General features: G+C 36.4%; 1 protein-coding gene and 1 pseudogene across 1 annotated transcript; both read left to right on the forward strand.

Moving 5' to 3' along the window:
• The first annotated feature begins 1,341 nt into the window (after positions 1 to 1,341).
• On the forward strand, positions 1,342 to 6,302 carry LOC120280447 (chalcone synthase 1-like). The gene is made up of 5 exons (XM_039287291.1): positions 1,342 to 1,375; positions 1,755 to 1,901; positions 2,262 to 2,429; positions 4,709 to 5,141; positions 5,885 to 6,302. Exons 1-5 carry the CDS (start codon positions 1,342 to 1,344, stop codon positions 6,300 to 6,302), a joined length of 1,200 nt encoding a protein of 399 aa, XP_039143225.1.
• A 2,441-nt stretch (positions 6,303 to 8,743) lies between these two features.
• LOC120280449 lies at positions 8,744 to 13,575 on the forward strand (annotated as a pseudogene).
• The last annotated feature ends 936 nt before the right edge of the window (positions 13,576 to 14,511 follow it).

The raw sequence follows: 14,511 nt of genomic DNA on the forward strand, positions 1-14,511 counted from the left end.
TTAATCTATTAAAGAAGAGTTCTCCAAAGGATGATAAATTTGAAAATGTTCCTTATACCTCCGCGGTTGGTAGCTTGATGTATGCTATGATATGTACAAGGCCGGATATTGCTTATGCAGTGGGGGTTGTTTCAAGGTATATGTCTTGTGCCGGTTGGGAGCATTGGCAAGCCGTCAAGTGGGTTCTTCGTTACTTGAAGGGTACACAAAATTTATGCTTGTGCTTTGGAGGTTCTTCATTGGTGGTTAATGGTTATGTTGATTCTGATTATGCCGGTTGTAGAGAGACAAGGAAGTCCACTACGGGTTATGTTTTCACATTTGGTGGTGGTGCGGTGAGTTGGATGTCTAAACTTTAAGACATTGTTGCCTTGTCTACTACGGAAGCGGAATATATTGCCTTGACCGAAGGAGCAAAAGAAATGATTTGGTTGAAGCATGTACTTAATCAATTTGAAGTGGTACAAGAAAAATATGTGTTGCATTGTGATAGTTAAAGTGCGATACATCTTGCTAAGAATGCGGCTTTTCATTCTAGAACAAAGCACATTGATGTGCGGTACCACTTTATTCGGCTTGCTTTGGAGCGTGGATATTTACATGTTGAGAAAATCCACACAAATGACAACCTTGCGGATTTGTTGACAAAGGTTGTGCCTACGGAGAAGACTTCTCATTGTAAGAGGCTTTCCGGGTTAGTGGAGACGTAACCTGGATGTTTGGAGGACAATGCTTGATGCTTCATTGATGCTTGATTGAAGATTTGTCTTCAAGTGGGGGATTGTTAAATATTGGCTTGATATCCTTGTGATGAAGCCAAAATCTTGATCTCTTTTAATCCAACGGTCTAGATTGCTCTATTGTTTATATAGGGTTATGTTTGTTGGGTGTTGTGTAATGAGAGAAAAGAGAGAAAGATAGAGAGGGTGAGTTCTCTTGTATTTGGAGAGTGAAAAGAGTGGTGTAGAGGAGAGCTCTTGTTCTTGCTTGATCTCATTAAAACAAGGTAAGACCCTTGTTTTTGAGGTAAGGCTAGTTCTTAGAGCTTGGTAATCCTCTTGTGGTTTTATGCCTATCTTTTATACTCTTGTACTCTTGTTATCCCCCATGATATAGTGAAGCATTGTTCTCCCGTGGATGTAGGCTTATTCTTAGCCGAACCACGCTATATTGGTGTCTCTTACTTTATTCTTGTGAGATTGGTTATATGTTATCCTTGCATTGCCCATTCATTGTGTGATTGGTAGGTATTGTGATATTGCATACCAAGTGTTCGACGAATTGCCACACTAGTTCCGTGCTTCCTCACACACAACTAGCTGGCATCCAAGAGAGATACATATGACAAATATTCAAGAAAACCGTAGACCTAGAAATAAACACTGAATTGAAAACACAGTTATTTCTAGCAAGCCAGATATGCCAAAGGACCACCCTCGCGATAAGCGAACAGGGAAGCCTAAGAATAGGGTCAAGCCAGATAAATATTTTTATCTAATAGGAACGCGTCACTACCGTACTAAACTAGCTATGTTATCTTGTGTTTTCTTGACGTAAACCAAATCCATTTCCCTACAGCACTTCATTATTCAAAATACTAATTAAGATTAGCTTTGAATTCGGCTCGGGGCCACTATATAAAGGACGTAGTGGTGGGAGGGTATGAATTGCAAAGCATAACATCAAAAGGATAACGATGGCAAGCAATGGTAGTTGTAATGCAGTTGATGATCACAAGGAGAACATAGGTGGTTGGCTTGGTGGCCTAGCAAGCGTCCTAGCGTTGGCTACTGCCAATTCTCCCAATGTTTTCTATCAAGACGCCTACCCTGACTACTACTTTAGAATCACCGATAATGAGCACATGACTGATCAGCTCAAGGAAAAGTTCAAGCGAATATGTAAGTATACTATTGTGATCATCATTGTTTATAGTTTCTTAATATATATTATCAATCCATGCATGCAAAGGTGGTGGCATGCAACTATATATAAAACCTTTTCAACACCTTCTACACTAGCTAGGAATATATATAGAGAAAGGTGAAGCCACGTGAACAAACAAATTTTACATGCAAAATCAAATCATTAATTTACATTGAAAAGATGATTACCATTTGGTTTGTAGTCATTTACCATGAAAGACATATTTATGCATTATATAAATTAAGTTTCTATACATGAATTTGCATGAGTGCAAAGCTGGTGGCATGAAATTAATTATTTATATTAAAAGCAATGTATACAATTAATGGATACAGGTGAGAGGTCAACGATCAAGAAGAGGTACATGTTCTTGACTGAGGAGATTCTAAAGCAGAAGCTGAACCTGTGCTCGTTCATGGAAGAGAACTCACTAGACACTCGCCATGACATAGTTGTGGAAGAGGTGCTAAAGCTCGGAGCAAAGGCGGCCGTTAAAGCTGTCACGCACCAAACCCGGTGCGCTGACAAATGGCCGCATTCTTATGGGCCGAAACCCGATAGGCATGCAAGGCCTCAGACCTGTCTTAGCATAAAACATAACATCTAATAGCAACATAATATCCAAGATGAAATAAATAGAGGCACTACAAGTTCAAGATACAAAATGAAAGCAATAACAAGTTCGAGGTCTACAAGGTGAAAGGGAAACATATAAACAACCTAACAAAGAGGGGAGCCTGACGCTTGGTAACCACAGCTATGCTAGTAACCACAACCTTACTCCTGATCTGAAAAAAGGGAATAAAAACATTCATGAGCTCGACAGCCCAGTAAGTAACCCAAAAACAAAACTTGGATTCAAACCAAGATTCAAGAATTTTATCAAAATAATTTCTGATAAACATAAGTGTGCATAAGCAAATATAATAATTTCAAATAAACATAAGTATGTACAAGCAAGTATAATCCTTCAACTGTGATTAATCAACACAGTAAGAACAAGTTCTAGAATATATCAATTTTCAAAGTATATGTCTCATAGACTATGGTCCGGACAGAATATCAAAGATCATTTGTTTATCCTCCGTGACCCGAACCAGAATATCAGAGGCCATTATTGTTTCACCGACGGAAATTAAGCGGCGCGAAACCAGTTTCTATTTCAGAATTTCATGTCGATATGGTCAGTGTTTGACCCCTAGTGACAGGGTTATTGCATAGTCAATTCGGAGACTAGAATTTCATAACAAAGTAATTTTAGTATCAAAATAGACTTAATTATTTAAATCTCAGAATATTTCAGAATCTGAATCCCACAAAGCAAAAATTTCCATTAAACCAAAATACTGATATTTGCATAAACCAATAGAAATCAGCCATTTCAATTCTAAAGAAACAGTAACACTTAACCTCATTTTCCAGGATACATGAATAATTAAAAATTTAAAAATTTAAACAGTCCAATGCCATCCGTGGGTAAAATAATGTAATAAAGATTCAATTCATTCAACAACATTCAAAAAGTTCTCTTTCAGACACTAAAAGAAAAATTAGCTAATGGATAAAATAATTCATTCAGTGGATAAGGAATCAAATCAATAAAAACTACTAATTTGAAGAAACTAGTCAATTACAAAATTAAAAAAAAACAGAAACTCCATCAAAGCTTTTAACGTGAATAAACTTAATAACTTAATAGTTTTCTCAAATACTAGATAATTAGATAACAAATGGAAATAATCAACCAATTAACATTTTAAAAAAAATGTTTAAATAAATCACCAACAAGATCAAATATGCTATAAATAACATGAGAATTTGAATGAAAGTATAAGAAAAGAATGGATCATCCACTACCCAAAAATTTAGTTAATTAAACTCATATTTAAACAATACCCAATCATATTAATAGGAAACTTCTTATAATTAAATTTAAAAGAGAATCTAACGAATGTCATGATTTAAAGTTCTCAGGTAGTAAACAATTAGTCAAACGGTGATTAAAATGAAATTCAAGAAAACCTCTCATCTTACAGTAAACAATTGGCTAATAAAAAGATGATTGATTAACAGGATCATAAATCAAATAAAACCACATCTAACATGATAAGAAATTGATAAACAAAGGATAAGTAATGAATCAAATAACAACTCATTATATGAATAATTGATGTAATAAAATAAAATTTAACAATTTAAATAATTTAGACAAACCAAAGAAAGCAAAATAATCCAACGAGATAAACTCAACAAAACTTACAAATTTAAAAGAATTTCCGAGATAAAAATACGTGGTTACTTACTTGGTATCCCCTAGAATTCTGAATCTGAATCAAACACCCAAAATTAAATCTTCACAGGAGATCCTATGGCATACAATGACAAGAAGGTTTTAAAAAAAATCCCTCCTCAAGCTATTAGGGTTTCTAATCTTAATTTCTATCCTTGAAAACAAAATCCTAATTCCTACAATCTAACAATAATAAAAATTCGCACACACCTGCATATCCTTTCTCAGAAATTCCTTTTCTCCTTGATGCCAATGAGATGGTGATACGATGGAGAAAAATGATCCACTAACTAATGTCTTAAGGCTACAGATCGGTCGTGGGGAGCGGTGGGCAGCGGTGGTGGGCGACGTTTCTCATAGAACGTGGCTAGGGTTTTCAAAATAATACATTTAAAATAACATACAAGACACTCCACGTAAGAAAATAAAAATAAAATATAATAATAATAATTTAAATAATAATAAAAAATGTGGGGTCTATAAAAGCTTTACAGGAATGGGGACGTCCACTCTCAGAGATCACTCACCTTATCTTCTGCAGCACGGGCGGTGTTGACTTACCGGGGGCTGACTTCCAGCTCATCAAGCTCCTTGGCCTCTCATTGTCCACTAAACGTATTATGCTCTACGGCTTGGGCTGCTACGCCTGCGGCAGAGTCTTAAGAATAGCTAAGGATCTCACAGAAAACAATCAGAATGCCTGTGTACTTGTCGTATGCTCAGAGATGACTTCCATTGGCTTCTGTGGGACTGATGATGTGCACATTGACAGCCTTATAGGGCAAGCTATCTTTGAAGATGAGTCATCTGCGGCGGTGGTGGGAGTAAACCCCATTCCTGGCATGGAAACTTCCTTTTTTGAACTGGTGTCCACAGACCAAGTCATCATCCCTGACAGCGAGAAAGAAATTCATCGTCACCTTAGGTAGTGTTTGTTTGGAAGGTTTTTGAGTTACATATAACTTGAGTTATTGGGTTTTCTGAAATCCAGTGTTTGGTTCACAGGATTTGAAAAATCAATGTAACTCATATTACATCCAATGAGGGATTTGGTTTTACAGCCAAATGGGGCGTAAAACCAAATCCATTATCTTTAAATTTCTTCAAATGCATAACTTGTGACCTATATGTGACCAATTAAAGAAAAACAAATATGATGAAACATTTATGGATATTTTTGTGGAGTGAAAAATTATAAAATTTAATAATTACTTTGATAATTAATTTAATAATAAAATTAAGAGTTAAAATGATCAATGCGATAATTAAAATCATTAATAACATGCTAAAAATATATGAAAAGTTCAAAATACTTTTTTTATTGGGTTAAAAAAATTAAATTTAAAAAAACTATAAAATATAATAAAAATAAATAAATAAATATACTAATAAATTTAATAACTAATTTAATAATAAAAATTAATAGTTAAATTAATTAATACGAGTACTTAAAAATCATTAATATATTTATAATGTAAAAAAATTTCTAATTTCAAATTTATAAATATCTCTTATCAAATACAAAATCCTATAATACAGAGATCTACAATACATCTAACCAAAACACTGAGATTTGATCGCATCGTATTATAAAAATTCATCGATTTTTCGATTCATTGTAGCTAGAAATCCATCTGTATTCTGATTCTACTCGAACCAAACACCCAGAGAAGTAGGGCTTACGTTCCATTTGCGAAGTGATGTACCAAATACCATTAGCGAAAATATGGAGGAGAGCTTGTTGAAGGTGTTTGAACGACTAGGCATGCCCATCTCGGACTGGAACTCGTTATTCTGGATCACACACGCTGGAGGGCGTGCCATTTTTGACAGAATCGAAGAAAAACTGGGGTTGAAGCCTGAGAAGCTAAAAGCTACGCGTCACGTGATGAGTGAGTATGGGAACATGATCAGCTGTTGTGTGTTTTTCGCCATGGATGAGATGAGGAAGAGCTCAATGCCGGAAGGGCTACGTACTGCTGGAGAGGGGCTCGAATGGGACGTGCTTCATGGCTTTGGTCCAGGGCTGACCATGGAGACTGTTGTCCTCCGTGCACCACCTCTTGGTGGCCTTGTTTCAAATTGAAATTATTAACTAGCTATTGTGATCTTGGATGTGGCATTTGAACTAGTGGGCTATATGTGAAATCAGCTGTTGTTGTGCACTATTTGCTTATATATATATATATATATATGTATGTATCCAGCTACTTGTTTCAACAAAGATCACAACACTAATAAGTGGCCATGTATGCCATTTAATTAAAGCATTATGTCATTTTCTTGATTATAATTAATATACTTATTGAGAGATGATAATAAAAACATATATTGTCTGCCCCTAACTTTTATTTATTTATTTATTTATTTTTGCAACCCTGGTAGTATTTCAACTAGCCCCATTTTTTTTTTCTTTTTAAGAGCGTCGAACTACAACTTGTGATCGATTAGCGCTCACTCTTTGTATACTAGACCTTCAGCTGAATAAAGTGAACCAATTTCACATGAGGATATACTTATTGGCCTCAGCGTTGCTCCCAAACAACAGAGGTTTCGATCTTAATCAACAAAAGCTAATCCTTCCGTTATTGCTCTATAACTTGTCGTAAATTCTGATGTGTTGGATGAAACTCATCCTTCTGATCAAATCCAAATTATCCTCATAGAAGACCAAACACTTGATAGTTATGATCTCCTATTCCTTTGAATGTGAAATCTTTTAGCGGAAAAAGTTTTTTGGTTGGTTACGAGTTTTAAAGGTTTGTTTGCAATCGGGCTCACCTGTGGATCAGGCCCACACTGGATTTTTAAAATTTATCTGCTCAATTGAATAAATGATCCGGGCCCACTTCATCCGTGTGCAGTTTTCTTATGCACCTGCACATGGGCCGGGCTACTGTGTTTTATGTCTTTTTGCTTCACATAGGAGTAGATGGGCCGGGTTCAAACAGGACTTTTAATTTTTTTCCAATATTGTCAAAACCGGATCGGCCAGGCCGGTTCGATCGGAAAAACCGGGAACCGGCCATGAGGCTGGTCCAGCTACCACTTTTGACTCGGTGTTGAGATAACTCGGTCAAAAACCAGTGACCCGGCCGGTTAACCCGGAAACCGGTTGACCCGGCCAGATCTACTAGGTTAAAAAAATAAAAAATTTCAAAAAAAATGAAAATTTTCTGTGGCGAGAGAAAGTGAGATTTTTCATATATCAGTTATAAAAAATTTCTATGGCGAGTGGCTTCAAGCAACGGCGGCGAGAGTGCGAGAGAAACAAACGAGAGAAAAAAGGCAGAATCAGAGAAAAACCAGAAGAAATGTGAAAGAGACGCTGGTGGAGACCACTAGATCAGAAGAAATGAGAGAGAGACGAGAGAGATATATATATATATATATATAGAGAGAGAGAGAGAGAGCACTTATGATTTTTTTTCCCCCTCGTTGATGAGTCCCGAGACAGGAAGGATTTTTTTTTAATTTTTCTCTTATTTGTGAGTCCCATGAGAGAAGTGTGAGAGAAGATTAGGGCTTTTAAATATTTTATTTTTTTAATATTTTATATAAAACTAAAACTTTAAATATTAAATTTAATTATATTTTAAACATTTTTAAAATCAACGAATATACATAAAATAAAATTTTAAAATAACATATTTAATTAATTGTGCTTTTTTAATTATTAAAAATATAAGTTAGATTATTTTTTTTATTATTAATTATTATAATATATTTTTTAATATTTTATTATTAACCTCGGTTCAACCCGGTCGAACCCATCGACCCCTAACCCCTGGACTTGGCCTGGTCAATGTCTGGGCCCGGTCTGATTACCTTGTTTTTTTTTTTCTGCAGACGGGAAGACAAGGCCCTGGCTCAAATGGTTTTTTAAAATTTTTCTGGACCACGCTGGGTTTTAAAAATTTATTTGCACGCATCAACACATGGGCTTATGACTTATTGAGTTTGGTGCCTTTTTTTTTTCATATAGTCGATCTGTTTAGGTTTTTTTTTCCGGTTGTTCTGCCCATTGTCTTCCATTTTAAATAAATAGTGATTTATTTATTTTTTATTGTAATAAAAAAAATTATTGAGTTTGAAAATGTCGTTTCAACACACAGACCGGCCGAATCTTTATGATACAAGTCATACAACAAGCAACCAATCAAGATTATTTTACCCTGTGCCTTTCGAAATAAACCAAGCAGGTACCTTCCGCATGCTATCAATGAAACTATAGAAGATAATTAATAGCATTGAATTCTGATTTGAAAAATTATATATATATATATATATAATTGATTTTATTGTTTGTCAAATCCCCGGTTTTAACATGATAAATAAAGTAAAACAGCATTCAATTCTCCATCTTGAATGAAGCCAATTTTCTTGTTATTATTTAATTAATGGGTTGACAGAGAGTTCGAATCACTATATAAAAGACGCAGTAGTGGGAGGCTGTATGAGTTGCAAACCATAAAGCTTGAAACAGTGATCAGCAAAAGCTCAACAATGGTGAGCAATGGTAGTGGTGGCCTAGCAAGTGTCCTAGCATTGGGCACTGCCAACCCTCCCAATGTTTACTACCAAGACGCCTTCCCTGATTTCTACTTTAGAATTACCAATAATGAGCACAAGGTTGAGCTGAAGAACAAGTTCAAACGAATATGTAAGTATATATACTCTTGTGGTCATCCTTTCTAATAATTAGGTTCTTACTATAATTAATCCATGCATGCACGTACAGGTGCTTCATGTAGCAATATATATAGCTTTTTCAATACTAATGGCAACCCTCTTCCTCTCCTAATGGCAACCCTCTTCATGCTTTTACTCACCGTTTATCCCGTGCTCGTACTAATATTATCTCTTGGAGATCTGCAGGTTTAACCCCTCTGGACGCTGCTATCAAGGAGACGGAAGACCGTATTCATTTTTTAGAAGCTGTTGATTCCCCTGATATTGCTATTACTGAATGCCTTATGAGTAATTATAACATGTTTGAATCCCTGCAATACCAAAACTCCCTTAGATGGGCCCAGCGTGCTCATCTTCTTTGGTTGAAGGATGGAGACCGGAACACTACTTTCTTTCATAACTCTGTACCCATTCGAACTCACTTTAACACTATCTCCCAGGTTTCTGACTCTTCTGGTAACTCTGCCTCTGATCATCCTGCAATTGAGAGTTTGTTCCTTAATTTTTATACTAATCTTTGGACAGATCATTCCAACAGTAATTTCATAGATATCTTTAATGCACTTCCCAATGATCTTCCTACTCTCTCTGAGGTAGAGGGTTCTTATCTCACCCGTCAGGTTACTCACGATGAAGTCTTTAAGGCCTTACAAGATCTTCCTTCTGGTAAGTCCCCTGGACCTGACGGTTTCAATGCTGAATTTTATCATTTCTTTTGGCCAGATATCGGGGATAGTCTCTGTGAGGCCATCTCTTACTTCTTTAACAACTCTGTGCTGCCTACTTCTTGGGGTAGAACTTACATTGCTCTCATTCCTAAGAAAGATAACCCCAGGTTGGTTTCTGACTATCGCCCCATATCTCTGTGCAATGTTAATTTTAAAATCGTGACCAAAATCCTTGCTAATAGACTTAAAAGTGTTCTCCCTAAACTTATTAGTCGTGAGCAAGTGGGCTTTGTTTCTGGTCGGTGTTCGTTCGATAACATTATTGCGGTGCATGAGATTGTTCATACGATGGAGCATGATATTAAGAACCCCCCTAGGATGTTAGCCAAAATTGATATTGAGAAAGCTTATGATTCTTTAATGTGGAGTGCAATTCTTGCCACTTTAGCTAAAATGAAGTTTCCCAATACTTGGATTTCTTGGATTGATACATGTCTTAGATCTAGTTCTTTTTCTCTCCTAATTAATGGTTCTCCTTCGACATGGTTTTCTTCTTCCCGTGGTGTTCGTCAAGGTGACCCCATTTCTTCTTATCTTTTCATTCTTGTCTCTCAGAATCTCTCTTCAATCCTTAACCGTGCCCTCCATTCTGGCATGATTCCTGGATTTGATCCTAACCTTATTTGTAATTTTAACCACCTAATGTATGCTGATGATTTGGTTGTTATTACTAGAGCCTCTCGGCCTGCTACTAGAAATCTCAAACTGTGCCTAGATTTTTATTCTAGTTTGACTGGTCAAGTTGCATACATTTCCAAATCTGCTATTTTTCTACCTTCTTGGTTTAACTACAGAGTGGCTAGAAGTATTAGATCTATTCTCCAATTCTCTACTGATTCCTTTCCCTTTATGTACCTTGGTGTCATGATTTCTCCTAAAAGACTCTGCTCTAGTTCTTTCAAACCAATTGTTGATAAGATTTCCCGCACTTGTGCCAGATGGAAACATTCTAAACTTTCTTTAGCAGCCAAGTCCACCTTGATTAATTCCTCTCTGCTAGCGATCCCTACTTATTATCTGTATGTTCTTCCTATTCCCGATTTTGTTCTCTGTGAGATTTCCAAAATTGTTCGATGTTTCTTTTGGCATAAAAGTGGCAATGGAAAGGGCATCCATGCAGTCTCTTGGAGTCGTGTTACCATGGCAAAATTTGAGGGGGGTCTTGCTCATCGGAACTTAGCTATCGCTAAACATTCCCTCAAAGCTAAACATGTTTTCAATTACTTAAACAAGGTTGATATTACTTGGGTCAATATTGTGCAGCTCAAATATGGTCATGTTAATTTCTGGAAGGATTCCATTCCTCGCAATTGCTCCTGGTTTTTTCAAGGTTTATATCACACTGCTAAAATTATGAGGCCTCAAATACTTCTATATTATATGATTCCTGGTGTTCAGATATTCCTATTGCTTTTATGCCCAACTACATTAATATGCATACCAATCTAGAAAACATCTCTTGCTCTGATTTGTGTAATAATACTAGCTGGGATTATGATCGTCTATATAATATATTTGGTTCCAAAGGGGGTCTCCCAAAGCTGTGGGTTTGGTCTCCCAAAGCTGTGAATCATAAGATTGCTCCCAATGTTTATCATACCTTAAATTGTAACACTCCTTCTCCCTCACCTTGGATTGGGTGGGGTAAAATTTGGTCTTTAAAGGTTATGCCTTGTGTTAAGCATTTTCTGTGGTTATTGTTTAATGGTCGTCTTGCTACTGCTGATTTTTTACATTCTATTCACTTGGGTCCCAGACGCAGCTGTGTTTTTTGTAATCTTTGTGATGAAACCCCTGAACATTTGTTTAATCATTGTGCTAAATCTCAAAGTACTTGGAATGCCTTATCTTCAATAACCTCTAAAAATTTCTCATTTCCTGATGGCTTTTGTATGGGTTACTGGTTGTCTCAGTCTAATTTTTCCTTTAAATCTAAATCAATTATTGCTTTGACAGCCTGGTATATCTGGAAAGCAAGATGCGATGCCATTTTCAGGGACATTAAGCCTAACTTTATCAATATTGCTTACAGGGCTTCTTCTCAAGCTTTATCTCTCTTCTCTGTTGGCAATTCTCCCTGCAGAAACCTTATTCTTAATAACTTCTGTAAATTTGATGGCCCCTTCCTATTTACTGCATCTGTTTGGAATTGTGCCACTCAGATCTAAAGAGGTGCTTTCATGTTGGCTGATTCTAATTTTAGAATTCTTCTCGCAGGAAGACACTGCAACTCTGCTAAATATTTGCTTTCTGCAGATCTGCAAAACCTTAATGGTGTTCTTCAGAATGTTTCTAATCTCAGTACTCAGCCCAAAGTTATTTTCATCACCAGCACCTATGTCTTGGATGCTCTCCGATCCACTCATCAATCTTGTTCCTGGCAATTTCTTCATTGGATCAATGGCATCAACTGTCTTCTCCAGAATTTGGGCTCTCCTCGTTCTAGCCTTAGCATTATTATCAAGCTGGCTTCCCATGGCCTCAATCTTCATCAACTCTCTCTTTTTCATGCTGGCCATGATCTCCCACATTGGATAATGAAGTTGTTTAACACTGCTGGATTCTTTTTTTAAAAGCTTTTCTGTTTTTTTCTCTCTTGTTAGCTCTTCTGTTTTAGTTTAGTTCTTGTATTTCTCTTCCTTTTGTCTTTTTTCTGTCTGGTTTTTCCTTCAATAAAAGCCTCTGGGCTCCTTTCTACAAAAAAAAAAAAAATACCTTCGGAAGAATATATGGGAAGTTTAAGCCACGTAAACAAACAAATTTCACATGCAAAACCCTATCATATACTTTGACAGACATGTTATTAATTTAAACCATTATTATATAAATTTCATACCATCATTTGCATGCATGAAAAGGTGGTGAAATTAATGGCAAATTAAGTATATATAGAATTAATGGATATATATAAAGGTGAGGGGTCAATGATCAAGAAAAGGCACATGTTCTGGACGGAAGAGATGCTAAAGCAGAAGCCCAACATGTGTGCATTCATGGAAGAAAACTCACTAGACACTCGCCATGACATAGTTGTGGAAGAGGTGCAAAAGCTCGGAGCAAAGGCAACCATTAAAGCTTTGGAGGAATGGGGGCGTCCACTCTCTGAGATCACTCACCTTATCTTCTGTAATCTCAGCAGTGTTTACCTGCCAGGTTCTGACTTCCAGCTCATCAAACTCCTCGGCCTCTCATTGTCTACTAAACGTGTTATATATGCTCTACGGCCTTGGCTGCTACGCCGGCGGTACCATCTTATGAATAGCAGAGGATCTCGCAGAAAACAATCAGAATGCCCGTGTACTTATCGTATGCTCTGAGACAAGTGTCATCAGCTTCCGTGGGACTGATGATGTGCACATCGATAACCTTATAGGACAAGCTATCTTTGGAGATGGGTCGGCTGCTATGGTGGTGGGAGCAAACCCCATTCCTGGTGTGGAAACTCCTTTCTTTGAACTAGTGTCTACTGACCAATATATCATCCCGGATACCGAGGAGTCAATCCGAAGTCATCTTGGAGAAGTAGGTATGACGTTCCATTTACTCAGTGACGTACCAAACACCATCGATAAAAATATAGGCAAGTGCTTGTGTAAAGTGTTTGAATTACTAGGCATCTCAGACCGGAACTCATTGTTCTGGGTCACCCATTCTGGAGGGCGTGCTATTTTTGATAAGATTGAAGAGAATCTGGGGCTGAAGCTTAAGAAGCTAAAAGTCGCTCGTCACATGATGAGTGAGTATGGGAATATGATTAGCTGCAGTGTGTTTTTCGCCATGGATGAGATGAGGAAGCGCTCAATTCTAGAACGACTACCAACTACCGGAGAGGGGCTTGAGTGGGGTGTGCTTCACGGCTTTGGTCCAAGATTGACCGTAGAGACTGTTGTCCTCCGTGCACCACCTCTTCATGGCCTTGTCTCAAATGGAAATTATTAACTATATAGCTGCTGTAGTATTGTGCCATGGCATCTGTACTAGTGGGCTGAGTGAAATATTGTGGTGCAGTGACTGCAGTCAGTGGTTGTTGTTGTCTATGTTAATTAAGGGTTGATCGTTCCAGTGGTTCCTCAATCGTTTGTGGCATTTATCTACTTCTTTTAATAAAGATCACACGGCATTGAGTGGTCATTTATGCCCGTTAATTCAAAGCACTAATATGTCATTTTTTTCATATATATATATATATAGATATTTATTGAAAGAGGATAATCAAATGGAAAAATATATGGGAGGTTTATTTTCTCAGAGCTCTGCCTACCATTAAACATCCAGAACTTGTGATTAACGTTCATCTTTCTTTTATTTTTTATTTTTTATTTTTTATTTTTTTTTACAAATAGACAACAAGTGATGCATATGCATAGAGTTAGTACTTCATTAACGGAATTGTAATTTACAAAACAACATTTTTTGTTTGTAATCCGTTTATAAAATGAATTAGCAGCGGATTACAAACGGAATTTTTCAATTTAAAAAAACCTTGTTGCTAATTTATTACAAACAAAATAGTAGTCCATTTCAAACATTAGACGGATTTGCAACATAATAAATTCCATTTTCAAATTTTGAAAATCGTTGTGAAAATTACTCCGTTTCAAAATCGTGTGTGGATTTTTAAATTCAATGTCAAATCCTATCTTTTATATACATGCTAACTACTGTTTATATTTATTCACTGGTTGTATTTATTTTTAACAGTTGTTGGTAATTTATTTATTTTATAAAAACAAAATATATATAGAAGGATGACGAACTCAAAGGATACATAGGGGGACATCGATCTATTGGAGAAATGTTGTTATGCTATTTTCGATAGAATTGATTAAATTAGACGGGAATCATGCATTGACAACTACTCTGCCAATTGACAAC

Source organism: Dioscorea cayenensis, chromosome 17 (genome assembly GCF_009730915.1).
Source record: "Dioscorea cayenensis subsp. rotundata cultivar TDr96_F1 chromosome 17, TDr96_F1_v2_PseudoChromosome.rev07_lg8_w22 25.fasta, whole genome shotgun sequence".
NCBI classification, from domain to species: domain Eukaryota; kingdom Viridiplantae; phylum Streptophyta; class Magnoliopsida; order Dioscoreales; family Dioscoreaceae; genus Dioscorea; species Dioscorea cayenensis.